Source organism: Mustela putorius, unplaced genomic scaffold, assembly GCF_011764305.1.
Source record: "Mustela putorius furo isolate JIRA1106 unplaced genomic scaffold, ASM1176430v1.1 tig00000831_pilon_pilon_pilon, whole genome shotgun sequence".
Lineage (NCBI taxonomy): Eukaryota > Metazoa > Chordata > Mammalia > Carnivora > Mustelidae > Mustela > Mustela putorius.
This window is the reverse complement of record NW_025421490.1, coordinates 5921800-5936884: the sequence shown is the minus strand read 5'-3', so window position 1 is coordinate 5936884 and position 15085 is coordinate 5921800. Positions and strand designations below refer to the sequence as shown.

The 15085-nt window shown below is 42.9% G+C and overlaps 1 protein-coding gene across 10 annotated transcripts in view; it reads right to left on the bottom strand.

Annotated features, from left to right (window-relative positions):
- Positions 1–15085, bottom strand: part of LOC101679005 — a 279318-nt gene that overhangs the window by 18120 nt on the left and 246113 nt on the right. For 6 of the 10 annotated variants that reach the window (XR_006608130.1, XM_013060797.2, XM_013060796.2 and 3 more), the window contains one exon: positions 5500–5551. Coding sequence is in view for 9 of the 10 variants with exons in the window: in XM_013060797.2 (XP_012916251.2) it covers positions 5500–5551 (52 nt within the window). In the remaining variant the exon portion in view is untranslated. Of the gene's footprint in view, positions 1–2496; positions 2911–5499; positions 5552–15085 lie in introns of those variants that run through there. The other 4 variants (XM_045085090.1, XM_045085093.1, XM_045085092.1 and 1 more) reach the window with 2 other exon arrangements.

Below are 15085 nucleotides of genomic sequence, written 5' to 3'. Positions count from 1 at the left end.
CCATCCATTCCAGTTTCAGTGCTCTCCATAACTAGATCTCCTAAAGGAGGGGGCCATCTAGGGCCGCCAAGGTTAGTAACAGTTTGGGCACCCTGACAACATCATGGGGTCTAGTGTTTAAAAAAATTAAATAATAAAAATATAAACATTTTTAAAAAAAATCTTAATAAAGCATCAACATCATATTAAGATTACAGCAAACAATTTTAAGTGAAGACGCTTGGAGTCACAAGAGATTCTGAGGAACCACCAATGCTAGTTGTAAACAAAATTATTCTCCATGTTCATCATCAATTTCCTTTGAACCCTCAGATGTATGCTTCCCTAGTCATTTTTTATTGTCACTGAGCTAATTTTGCAGTTTTTACATTATCTTTTATACATGTATCTACTCAATGAGAAAGAAGAATTAGCAAAAAAACATCAAATATCATGTGCTTGGAGGGAACAAGATCAAGAGAAACAGTAAACCAATCAACTTCTGCAAAAAAACCTTCTTTTTTTAAACACATATTTTCTGTACTTCCCGTTCACAAGAGACGAAAAATCAGAAGTAGAGAGTAGAGTTTGTTTCAAGTCGTAGAGGCATCTGGAGAGCTGAGCAGTTGATGCAGAGATCTGGCAAGTGTTAAAATTATTCTGAAGATCCTATAAGGATTAAATTTCATAGCAAAGAAATTTTATTCACTGTGCAAAATATCTCTAGTTAAACAAATTATTCAAAACCTAAGACTGAATACATTCAATAAAGCTGTCAAAGAACAAGGATCTGTTGTCTCTTTTCTTTGCCTCAAGGAACTTGGACAGACAGCCACCAGACAGTCTGCTGAACTCCCCGAGGCTCTCAAGGGTGAATTTCTGTAGGACAATCTGCAGACTACAAAACGGACTTAAAGCAGCTCTGTAACTTAAGACTCCCTGGGTTTGGATTTTATACCAAAATTGTTTGAGTCTACAGCTGCTCAATACCAGTTCACACAGCACAGATACAACCAATCAAAACCAGCAGGGCAAGGTATCTGATAAAGTTATAGTTATTCAGAATAACAGATTCTGAGACAAGCTTTAGTGACGGCGGCCAGTGCTGTTACATATGCTGGAGCAAGTCACATAATGCAGAGCTGATTATGTGCAATTAGAAATATCTGCCAGAACTTCCAAAGCACATTCTTCATACCATAACCTCTTCTGGCTGGAAGAACTGGCTACCTTTTTTGGCAAGCACCCAATTCATAATGTTTTTAATCCAAATAAACAAATTATTAAAAACAGATCATCACTACCCAACTTCCAGACTGAGCACAGAGCTACAGTAATCAAGACAGTGTGGTACTGGCAAAAGAACAGACAAACAGATCAATGGAATAGAATAGAGAGCCCAGAAATAGACCCACATAAAGACACACAACTGGTCTTTTTAACAAAGGAGAAAGAGGCAACACAACGCAGAAAGGCGAGTCTTCTCAACGAGAGGGGGCTGGAACAACTGGATATCGACAAGCGCAATAAAATAAAATAAATCTAGGCAGACCTTACACCATTCATAAAAGTTAACTCAAATGGGCCACAGATCTAAGTTGAAAATGTAAGGGCACCTGGGTGGCTCAGCCAGTTAAGCATCTGCCTTCAGCTCCGGTCACGATCTCAGGCTCCTGAGATGGAACCCCACGTTGGGACTCCGCAGGGAGTATGCTTCTCCCTCTCCTTCTGTGTGTTTGCTTTAAGTAAATAAATCAATCTTTTTAAAAAATAAAATAAATTGAAAATGCAAAACTACATACTCCTAGTAGATAACACAGGGAAAAAAAACCTACTTGATCTTGGGCATGACTATGACTTCTTAGACAACAAGATGAAATCCATGAAAGAATCGATGAGCCGGGCTTGGCTAAACTTAAACACTTATGCTCCGTGAGAGAAAATGTCACAAGAGTGAGAAAACAAGTCACAGGCCAGGAGAAAATATCTGCAAAAGAAATATCTTACAAAGGACTGTTATTCAGAATACACAAAGAACCCCAAAAACTCAATATTAAGAAGGCAATCTGCCAAAAATCATAACAGACCCATTATCAAACGTGATGTGCAGATGGAAAATAAACATACGAATAGATGATCTACATATGTCAATAGGAAATGCAAATTAAAGCAGTGAGATACTACACATCTATTAAAACAGCCAAAATCTGGAACACCAAATGCTGGCAAGGATGTGGAACAACATGAAGGTTCCATTCACGGCTTAGAAGAATAATAATAAGATTCCCTTTACCATACAATTCAGCCATCATGCTCCTTGGTATTTACTCAAAGGATCTGAATACATTTAACCACATAAAAGCCAGCATACAGATGTTCATGGCAACTTTGTTCTTAATTGCCAAAACATGGAAGCAACCAAGATGTCTTTCAATAGGTGAATGGATTAAAAACAAAAAACAAAACAAACACCAAAAAAAAAAAAAAAAAACAAAACTATGGCACATTCAGATAATGGATGGACCATTATACAGTGCTTTGAAAAAAAATAGACAAAAAGGAGTGATCAAGCCATGAAAATACATGGAGGCGACTTAAGCACGTGTTACCAAGAGAAAGAAGCCAATCTGAAAATGTTACATAGTGTATAATACCAACTATACCATATTCTGGAAAAGAAAAAACTATGACGCCAGTAAAAAAGATTAGTGGTTGCTAGGACTGGGGAGGGATGAATAGGTAGAACGCAGAGGTGTTTTAGGGCAGTGAAAACACTCTATATATCATAATGGTAGATACCTATCATTACAGCTTTATACAAACCCATAAGAGATACACCACCAAGCGTCCAGGAGCAATGACAGAATCTATGGATTCTGGATGACAATGATGTGTCAATGGAGGTTCATCAACTGCAACCAGGGTACGACTCTGGTGGGAGAGGTTGACAATGGGGTAAGCTGTGCCTGTGTGGGGGTGGGGGTGGGGGCTATATGGGAAATCTCTGTACCTTCTGCTCAATTTTACCAAGAATCTTAAACTGCTCTTAAAAACGGTCTTTTAAAAATCATTAACATGGGGCGCCTGGGTGGCTCAGTGGGTTAAGCCACTGCCTTCGGTTCAGGTCATGATCTCAAGGTCCTGGGATCGAGTCCCGCATCGGGCTCTCTGCTCAGCAGGGAGCCTGCTTCCTCCTCTCTCTCTGCCTTCCTCTCTGCCTACTTGTGATCTCTCTCTGTCGAATAAATAAATAAAATCTTTAAAAATAAATAAATAAAAATAAAAATAAAAATCATTAACATGACCCTTGATCATCACTGTCCAACAAAACTTTCTGGGATTCTAGCGATGCTCGACATCCACACTTTCTAGCCTGGTACTCCCTAAGCATTATCTGTCTATTAAGTATTTGAAATGTGGTTATTGCAACTGAGGAACTAAACTTTTTGTTTCACTTTATACAAACGGATTTTATTTTATTGGACAGTAACTATCATAGTGGACAGTACAGTTCTAAAAGATTCAATCAGTAGAGAAAAAAGAAATCATTGGAACCCCGATCCAACAGTCTAGAAGAATTTTGCAACTGGAATTACAATTTCAACAAACCAAACATGCAATGGTCTCCCCACATCTGAAGCAGATACCTTAGGAACCAAGTTAGAAACTACTAGGGGTCACCAATCTGGGGGGGAAAATATATATATGTGTGTGTGTGTGTGTGTGTGTGTGTGTGTGTAATATGTATATACACATATATATATATTTTTAAATATTGTATCATTTTTTATAAATCATAGTATTTTTCTTCACACAGGGTTAGTATCCAAAAATAAAGACAATGAATTAAAAATGGAATCAGAAACACGAGTATTTCAGGAGGTATTTTCAATATTTACAATTGAAAAAAAAATTTTCATCCGATTCTATCAGTATTATTTGTCCCTAATTTTAAGAATGGGACGACAGAAAAACTCTTTGTCTAATACCTCACAATTTGCATTCTTGTACCCTGATAGACATAACAGTGAGTTGATTTTGTCAGGTGTAAACAGTGTTTTCACACTTCCTACAGAAGTGTGCCTTCGTTATTATTCAACATTTAATTAAGTCATAACACCAGAAAAGATCTGGTAGTGAGTTACAGCATACACGCTTTACCCGGCTACCGAACTACAGAAAGACAGTGCGGGATCCTGAACCTATAAATAAGACATCATGATGGCAGACTATTCTGGTGTTGACAGAAACAAGCACAGGGGAAACAACCAACGATCATGGTCAGATACAGACACAACTGGATGGTGGCTCCACCACGGTATGGGACTGTAGGACAGGCACCTCTCTTAAATTTCAGTTTTCTTATCTGAAAAATGGGGACAATACTCACTTAAGTCAATCCCCAGAGAATGTCCTGCAGAGAGAGTGCCAACTATAAATGTATACTCTCTAAATCTTAGTGTACTAAGACTGTCTTTGGCTATTTCAAGTTACAGAAACACTGGGACAGTTACCACCCCAGTTCTTTTTTTTTATTATTTTTTTAAGATTTTATTTTTATTCATTTGACAGAGAGAGAGAGAGAGAGAGATCACAACCAGACAGAGAGGCAGGCTCCCCGCCGAGCAGAGAGCCCGATGCGGGGCTCGATCTCAGGACCCTGAGATCACAACCTAAGCCAAGGGCAGAGGCTTAACCCACTGAGCCACCCCAGTCCCCCTATCACCCCAGATCTGACTCATTCTTGGCCATGTCTGGACAAGTAAAGTGCTAAAAATCCTACCCAGGTTTTTGTGTTTTGGGTTTCCTAACTTCTTTATCTCATTGGATAAGTGGTCCTTTCGATGCATCCTGTTCGTTCCCTAATGTCAAGACACTGCTAATTTTAAAAGAGAGTGAAGGAAATAACCACTTCATCTAACAGTCTTACAATTCTCATAAACCTGCTGTTACTATTTCCCAGATATGCCAGACATTAGGTTAACTTTTGGAAGACAAATCAATGAGGCGAGAAGTGGACAAAAAATAAACCATAGATTCTGAATGATTTCAAGTTGAGGAAACCTTAAAGACCATCGAGTATGATCCTCTAATTTTGTTTGTTGGAACCTACACTCCGAGAGGGTAAACTGGCCCAAATTTCTGAGAAAGTCTATGCATGTGTTCTTCTTGTCCTGGAACTGTGCATCGGAAGTTGATACTGAGATTTACTTAGAGCTCCGTGCTTCTGTGATCTTAGTGCCGATTACAACTACTTAAGTGATGATAATTAACTTGTAGCAAATGATCATGGGTACATAAGAAAAAATGAGTACTAACAGTGGACTACCACTACACTTAGAGAGGTTTTTCTGAGGATGTAAGTAAATGGCCTTAGTCAATCATTTGGATGAACCCATGGAAGAATGCATACCACCCCCTCCAAAAAAAGAATACAGAAGGATCTGTAACCTGCTGGATGTTAGAAGTTAAACGTACATCCCTTTCTTCTTATATTAAATATAAATCTAAAACACTTACTCACTGGAGAGCTCGTGTTCCTTCCACTCAATAAGCTGACTCCCGAGAAAGCCTAGAAGAAAAAAAGCCGAAAACCAAGTTATCTAACTTGTAAACATATCTAGTAAAAAAGTATAAGGAAATCTTAAAAACCACTGGCTAAGATACACTTGAGATGTTATCCATGATCGATTTCCCATGGCCTGATTCAAGTGGATGGGCTGCCCAGATGGAGAAGCAGGAATGAAAATCAGGGTGACTTGAAGAAGAACCTGGTGGGTTTTGGTCTCCTCAACACACACGGAGTCTTCCCCATCTTCCTCCATCTTTACTATTCCTTGTCCTTGGGAACAGGCTCCACAGTCTTCCATGGTCTTCAGATCAAAATGGAAATCTCACCTTCCTTTTCTGCTATTTATTCCCAAATTTCAAACACATACCACTTTGATCCACCATCACAGTGGATCCACCATCACACATACCACTGTGATCCACCATCACAGAAAAGGATCACAGTGGATCCTTTTCACAGCAGAAAGAACAAAGGGTTTGGAACTGGATGGACCTTCGAAGCTCAACTCCCCCAAACTCTGAGCTGGATGAGATAAATTGCAGTTTTCTCTTGTAAAATACGTGTTTTATGTCACGGGATAATTGGAAGATTAAAGGAGCTAGCACGTGTAAACCATACAGCACAATATGTGAAAGACAGGATGCACCGAAAGGGCAGGCATTATTGCCATATTCAGCAATGACAGAACAGTGACTCTCCTGACAACATTTCAGAGAATGAAGAAAACTATCTTCCTTCCTTCAAGGGGCATTCGAGTCAAGAGGGGAGGCCCAGCGTACTCAGAGTGAGGTGAGTGGTGCTACATACAGCAGAAAGCACCCAAATGAAGGGGTAGCAGGAGAGGAGGAGAAGTTCAAGGGGAGGGTGGGTTACGTGTTCACTGGAAGAACTGGAGACACTTCCTGAAGCCACCAGGACCTGAGTTAGGCACGGAGGCTCAGCGTCGGTCTGAAGCAGGGAGAGATTCAGGCAGGTCCGGAGTGTGGCCGAAGTCAAGCCCTGGAGTGCAAACGCATCTCGTGCCTGGCTAACACTTGGCCAGGGAGTCACGTAGGAATCATGGCTGACAACCAAGTGGGGTCCAGCCTGGGTAAACCTTGAACGTCAGGCTGAGTAGCCCAAGCTTATCCTAAACTACTTTTCTTAGCAGTAGAACAGTCCAGACACAGTGAGAAAACACGGAGATTCAGTGGTGGGGAAGCAGGAAGGTAGGGTGAGGACAGAGGCGATGTGGGGACCAGGTGTCACCTACACGATGGGCGGGGTCAGGGTGCTCCTTGCTACTCTGGTCTAGAACACTGGAAGTCAGCTGGGAACTCTGCCTCCCGTGCATAAAGCAGGTCCTTACTATTTACCCATCGCGTGGGGAGGCCAATGATGCCAGAGGGGCAGGCCTTTTCTTGGGTTACAAAGAAGCAGAGGAAGGAGACCAGGGATGGGCATGCGCTGGGAGGCAGCCAAGCCTTTAGCAAGGTTGCATCTGGGGTTCCTAAAAGCAGAGTCCCATGGCCTGCAGCAGGACAGTAAGTAAGAACTTCGGTCCTGGTGATGGACAGGGCAGCTCGAAGGCTGGGCGGGGTCCGGGGCAAGGCTGAAAGAAAACTGAAAGCTAGGAATGGAGTGGCCATAAGAAAGTACTTTAAGAAGGTCTCTTTGTTCCAACAAAAAAGAAAAAACCTAATTTCATGGAGCTACTCAGGTCCTTCCTTGTAATGACTACCCCTAGGGTGATTCTTCCAGGTATAAAACACAAAAGCCTACGGAGATAGATTCTCAGGCTCTACGTGGCTGCATCTCCTCCGTCTTCAGAAGGTTCTTGCACACACTGCTTGCTCTCCAGGCAGCTGCTGCAGATTCTGAACAGCCTAAGGGCTTGGTGCCCGCCTGGGCAGGCTGAGTTCCAACAACTCGTCAGCCTTGAAAAGACCTCTAAGTCTCCCTCGGTCATTTTGGGCTGTTGCAGCAAAGCAGACAGATGCAGCCTCCGCCTTTATAGGGCTGCCCCTCCAGGGCCCAAGTGGGAAAAAGGACAGAGAGCAAAATCTAGAGGAATCAATTCAAGATGATGTCAGAGACATTAAAGAGATTTTCAAATCTCTAGGCGAGGGGCTGGACAGGGATGGAGGGGGCCCTCGAGGGCCCTCTGGACTGGGGACAATCAGGGACAGTGAAATCTAATCTGAAGACGACAGGAACATTGGGCACCATCACCAAGGAGAAAGAAATCACCCTTAAATGAAATCAAGGACGCAACACAAGAGACAGTCATCGCACGTGGCAAGCCGTGTGTTTGGTCCCTACGGTCATTATCTCCACAGTCTTCCTAACAGTTCAAGTTCTTGCCATTCACACTCTGGGGATGAAAAACTTGACTTAAAGTTAAGGAAGCTGTCCAGCAGAACAGGTAAATCAATCTCACATCCAAAACCAGAGTCCAGGGAAAGCTACTGACCAGGAGGAGCCTGCAATGGAGTTTGCTAAACAGACAGTGAGTGGAAACCCAGGGTAGCAGGCATGCGTGAGAAGGGCAAGGAGCAGGAACAAGGGACGCACACAGGAGACACGACCTAGTAGTGGTGAGGACTTGGTGACATGCCATGGGGACCGACGAGCCGGCAAACCCAGGAGAATGCAGCTGACACTGTGGAGTCCTGGAAGTCAGCCCAAGACCATGAGCAGTGACCGTCTAGAACGTGTTCAGCTGATGGGGGCTAGGTAGGCAGGGAACATCCGGGTTAAGAAGCCCTGATGGGTGAGTGGGAATACACTGAACACTGGAGAAAGTCGGATCCTGAAGATACAACTCTGGGATCACTCGGCCACATGGGCACCCAACATCACTATGGTCTCCGGTGGGAAAGGAGTGTCTAGACTGGCTACAAGAGCAGATGCACAGCTCTGCAACCTTCAGGAAACATTCAAGGGTTCCCTCTGCCACCCACAAACAGGAATAGCCACAGACTCACACACCCTCACACACCTCCTTTTGTTGAAAGCGATGGCCCTACTACCCAAACTCAGACCAAAACAACATGTTATTCCGATTCAAATGCGCTGAGTTAAAATACTATGAAATCATGTGGGTTTTGACGTAAGATTCTTCAATTGATGTCATTAAAACAGAAGGAATGAGTCTGGAATGACTCCCTCATGAGCTCTGCTGTCCGTCTGAAACAAGGAAGAGCCCTCATCGCTGTCCCCAGACCAGCTTACTTGGGAGAAATCAGATGGGTTCAAGAAAGCAAAACCGAAGTTTCAACGTGCACATGGGGAGAGGGAGAAAGTGCATGTCACTATTGAGTAACGTCCCCCCCGTTGAACTCAAGCGGGACCCTGAACTCCCATTTGGCTTTGGCAGAGAGGCCACCAGAGCAGTGAGGACAGAACCCTCTCTCCTGCTCTAGCGTGAGCAGCCAAGTTCAGCAGTCTAGCCGTTCATTAACATGCTACTCTGTGACCATTATTTTGTGCGAGGACCACTGTATATCTTTTAAAGTCTCTATCAACCACCACTGGAATACAAGGAAATGACTGTTAGAAACGACCCCAATGCCAACTCGCACCATTATTAATAAGAAAACAATGTGCTGCTCAGAAGGCTTCCCCCCCAACCCCCCATCACAGGGCTATGGCAGGTGAATCATTCTTTCTGTGAACTCCAGTAACAAAGAAAGCCCATTTCTTCTGAAGTCTAAGCAAATCATAAGTCTAGGAAAAAAAACAAAACACCAAGATATCAGAAGTATATAGCCATTATGGGCATTGTTTTTGGTAAAAGGCGTGGACTAGGGAATAGAAAATCTTTTTTGAGATTCTCTCAACTCTGTACTTGACTCTTAAGTGAGTCCTTTGACCTCCCTGGGAATTGGTTTTACTTATACAATGTTGGGGTACCTGAGATTATCCTGAAGATTTCTTCTTATATGACTATTCCACGGTCAAAGGATGTTACCACCTAAACAACTGCTAAGCCCACAATTTCTATAATTATTTCAGAATCATTTTATGCCTTATTTGTATGATTTGCCTTCATCTTCTATATATACTTCTATATACTTCTGTTAACAAGAATACACTGGTATCTGTGGAGAGTAATTTGAACTGTAAAACGGTCAGATGATAGAACAGAAACACAGTTAAAGGTCTTAGATGGAACTGACTAAAATAATGTTGGTTTTCTTGGGGCGCCTGGGTGGCTCAGTGGGCTAAGCCTCTGCCTTCAGCTCAGGTCATGGTCTCAGGGTCCTGGGATCGAGCCCTGCATCGGGCTCTCTGCTCAGCAGGAAGCCGGCTTCTGCCCTCTCTCTCTGCCTACTGCTCTGCCTACTTGTGATTTCTCTGCCCAATAAATAAATAAAATCTTTTAAAAAAAATAATGTTGGTTTTCCTGCTTTAAGTTATAAATTCAATACATCCTAAATGAGACCTTCAGTTGTATTTTGAAGACACTAATAAACTCTAAAATTTTATATAATAAAGCTTCAAAGATACCTAAGTCCACCCTGAAAAAGAAGAGCAGTAAGGGGGACTTACACACAGATACCCTACGGAGCTACAATAATGCAGCAGTGCGAGTGTGGTTAAAAAAGGAAGAAACCAATGGAGCACGAAGGTGATACCATGGAGACAGAATCACCTTATTAAAAAAACTGGATTCCTACCATACATAGAGAGAGAGAGAGATGGTGTGTGTGTGTGTGTGTGTGTGTGTGTGTATGTGTATAAATTCCAGATGGCTTAAGACCTAAACGTGAAAGATTAAACTATAAAATATAACAGATAACATAAACTTTATGACAGCAGGGTAGGGATTCATTTATTTCACGGAGCCCCCAAACTCGAATCTTGATGAATTAACATTAAAGATTTTGATTCACTAAAAGAACACGATGGACAAAGGTCACAGAATAAGGACAGGCGGGACACCTAAGTGGCTCAGTCAGTTAAGCGTCTGCCTTGGGCTCACGTCTTGAGCCCAGCATTCTGAGATCAAGTCCCGCATCAGGCTCCTTGCTCAGCGGGGAGCCTGTTTCTTCCTCTGCCTGCCCCTCCCCTGCTTGTATTCACTCTTTCTCTCTCTCTCTCAAATAAAACCTTTAAAATTTAAAAAAAAAAAAAAAGAAAAGAAAAGAAAGAAAACTTGATGCTAATCATTAGTGGGAATTGTGGGTATATAAACACTCATACCGCTGGGGGAAGTGGGAGTGTGGATGGGGAATCAATCTGGAGAGACTCAGAGAACCTGGTAAAACTATACTGTTAAGGATATCTGAGCGTTACACACACAGACACTACACACCCTAAGGTCAAGCAATTCCACTATCCATCTGGATCCCAAATAAATAAATGCCCCTTGGTAGTTTCCAGGAGGGGGGCATGTCTGAGGCTTTTCACAGCAGCCCTGATCGTGGTTCGATAAGATGGAGACAGCGCAGGTGTCCATCACTAGGGGAGACTATAACCGTACACCAGGCACCGGGCACAGTAGCATCCAATGACCACTTGGACTCAGTGAGCTAGAGGCACACGTAGCAATGTTCATGCACCTTCGGACCATGCCAGGTAGAGAAATAAGAAAACAGGATATGTAACACATTTACATAAATTAAAACATAGGCACGATAAGTTCAAAATATGAAACCATGTGTATTTTGTAAGAACACGTTCGTTGGCAAGTACCTACCTACACTTTGGAAATTAGCTTCTGGGAAGAACAGAACGGGGGATGGAGGGAACCATCCCACGCCAGCATGCCCGCAGACACACCCAAGTGGGGCCCCTATGAGAATGCACGTTTACATGTGTCTACCTGTATCAAACACACGTTGAAGAAAATCACATATTATTACGTGTCACGCCTACTGTTGATATTGCTACCTATTTTTAATACTGATTTCTATCTACTGGATTGACTGCATAACCTACCAGTGGATGACAACTTTCGATTTTTCTTTTTAAGATTTTATTTATTTATTTGATAGAGATCACAAGCAGGCAGAGAGAGAGAGGAGGAAGCAGGCTCCCCGCTGAGCAGAGAGCCTGATGCGGGGCTCGATCCCAGGACCCTGAGATCATGACCTGAGCCGAAGGCAGAGGCTTTAACCCACTGAGCCACCCTAAGTTTCTAAAAACGTACTTTTTCTTACAACTTTCAATTTTAAGACACCATCGCTCTAGATGCTAATAAGAGCATTAGAGAGAACCCCTGGAAGAAAGGGGCCGCGCATTCCTTAAAAATCCAAGCACAGAAAGCAGAATGGAGCAAAGGGCCCCCCCCCTGGGCTGCCTTCTCCCAGACGCACATCCACAGGGAATTCCTGGGAGTCTGGGGCTGCTCCCGGTCACGTGAGTCAGACCCACACGGCACTTCCGGAGAGTGAACTTTTCACCCCTGCCTCAGCCCGGGCTCGCTGGCCCGAGGCCAGAGCGAAAGCAGGAAATGATACGCCACTTGCTGAAGCATAAAGGGATACTTGAAAACAGAAAGGAACGTTTTTTAAACCGTCCTTAAACACATTTGAATAATATGGAGATATAAGAAAATAGGGGCCCCCTCTTGGAAATCTCAAGTCGGCGCATGGAAAGGGTAGACGTCCTGGGGAGGGGAGGAGGCTGCAGAGCCTCCGGGGGGGACAGAGGCTAAGAGGACAAGGACATGCAGGAGAGACCCGACAAGTCCACCGGCTCCCGGTTGCAGCGCAATGAGAAGTTAAAAGCAAATAAAAATTTTTGGCCCAAAGCAACTGAAAATCCTCTTTTCAGGGGAGTGTGAGTTCCTTGCCCCAGAAGGGCTTGCCAGAAAACCCTTTCATTGGGCCAATACTGCAAACAGCCATTTTGAGCTGTTTAAATAGTGCTAGAGAGTTCTGCGCTAGAAGAGGCAAAAATGCACAGATATATACAATTAAGGGGCACCTGGGTGGCTCCGTCGGTTAAGCGTCTGCCTTCAGCTCGAGTCATGATCCCAGGGTCCTGGGATCCCAGGATCGAGCCCTGCATCTGGCTCGCTGCTCAGCGGGGAGTCTGCTTCTCCCTCTGCCTCTGCCACTGTCCCTGCTTGTGCTCTCACGCTCTAATAAATAAATAAAATATTTTTTAAAAAATACAATGAAGAAGAGAATTTTGCTTCCCCTTGGAAGCCCTGACAAGTAGAGGAGAATACAGAGGCTTATTTCCACACGCTCCCCAACAGCCAGCACCACTCTCTAACCCCCATCACAACTGTGGAAAGGACGCTTCCCGGAGGGCACGTTGCGCAGGAATACCCAGGAGCTGGCTCTGTGAGCTTGGGTTTCAAGGAGGCATCTGCAGAGAGCTATAATCAACTTCTCAGGAAACAGAATTAAGTAATTAAGAGGCATTATTAAAACAAAACAAAAACCTAAAAATAACTAGGTTCCATATACTCCACATAGCACAACAGACCCGGAGGAGAAAGAGAATTCGTGGGAGGAGAGGGAGTGATTTCTGTGTGTAGGGCAGAGCGAAGGTGGAGCAGAGCTGGAAAGGCAGGCAAGGGGGAAGAGACCAGAGCAGGTCCAGTACCAAGAGATGGACATGGAGGAACCACAGAGCTGTTTCAGGGTATTTACTAGTATCTGGTCCTCAACTCGTAAGTGTTCGCCAAGTGCCAAAGGACACACGCCACATTAAAGATAACAACCAGCTACTTCAGATTCTGATGAAAATATCCCAAGAGAACAAGGATCCTGAAAACTATCATTTATTCAAAAGGCTCTTTGCATATACAATGGCTAATCCTCAGAACCATTCTGTCAGGTCAATGATAACCCCTTTCATGGAAGAAGAAACAGACGATCACTGGTGCTAAGCAAAGTCCTCAAGGACACACAGAAATATGCAGCAAAGCCGAGATTTACCCAAAGGCACCCTGACTTCAGAATGTCTTTCCATGAAGGGTACGGGACTCTCAAAAGTGTACATCAGGGAAGATCAGGTCATGGAGACCTAGAAAAGAATTTTCTCCATTTAAAAAGACTAGAATGGGTTAAGCTCTCTTAAGAGTAAACTTACCAGTGTCAGTTACCAAGTTTTCCAAGTTTTGATGATTTTACTATGGCTACTGAAGATATGATCACTGGGGATGCTGAGTGAAAGACACATGGGAATCCTACCATCCATGCAGCTTCCTGTGACCTAAAATCATTTTCAATAAATTTTATTTATTTCAATAAATGTTTTTGAGGGGCACCTGGGTGGCTCAGTGGGTTAAGCCTCTGCCTTCGGCTCAGGTCGTAATCCCAGGGTCCTGGGATCGAGCCCCGCATCAGGCTCTCTGCTCAGTGGGGAGCCTGCTTCCTCCTCTCTCTCTGCCTGCCTCTCTGCCTACTTGTGATCTCGGTCAGATAAATAAATAAAATCTTGAAAAAATAATAATAATTAAAAATAAATAATGTTTTTGAAAATAAAGGGAATAAACGTTTTGGAAGGCTATCTCACCTCTTTTTGCTTTGGCTGTACATAGAGCCAATATATCAATAGATTTATACATGGTGTATTTGCAAAATATATAGATATACTTGAGTTATGTCTATATACATCTATTTCCTATATAAGTATGTATTTAAGATACACACTGGAGATAAATCTAAATTTCTTTTGGAAATATATTTATATACTATATTTGTATATGTATTTTTTTTTCCAAAGGCTAAGACTCAGTTATCTATAGTGGACATATATACCACAAGAAATTAAACCTTGGATTCCTCCTACTTCCATTTGATATTATTAAACTTCCATTAAATACATATTAACTACCACATGGTGTTATAGTTCATCTATACAAGTTTATGTGTTTCCACTCTCAATTTTCATTGTTTTTCTTTGTCTTCCACATTTACAGACAGAAGCCAGGGAAATGGGAGCACCTGGGTGGCTCCATCAGTTACGTGTCTGCTTGGGCTCCGGTCATACCCCCAGGGTCCTGTGCAGCGCGGAGACCCCCTCCCTCTCCCTCTGCCCTTCCCCTCCGCTTGGCCTCCCACGCTGGTGCGCTCTCTCCCTCTCCCTCAAATAAGTAAATTTAAAAAAAATAAAATAAACACACAAAAAAAGAAACCAGGGGAATGGAACTACCCTTCATATCTAAATTAAACATCACCGGAATAAAATGCCTAGTTGACATTTTAAAAAGATTGCTTGATTTAAAAAAAAAAAAAAAACTTACTTGTTCTAAGTAAGAATGATTCAGCCACTTTCTCCTTCAGTGAATAAGGCAACTTTGAAACCGCTACCATTTTTCAATGCCTTCTACGTGCCATTAAATTCTTTTACCATCACAGCAACAATACGTACGCAGTAAAACTGAACATACCCATTTTCCATATGAGGGAAGCTAGACTAAATGGACTGATTTGCAGAAGTCATGCAACTATTCTTGGCAAAATGAGAATTCAAACTCAGATACACGGGGCTCCAAAGATAAACACCTTTCACCCCCTCCAGGTTCTCCTTTTCATGCTGAAAAGGTGTCTACTCGATTATTTACCAATCAAACCTTAATAGTGAAAT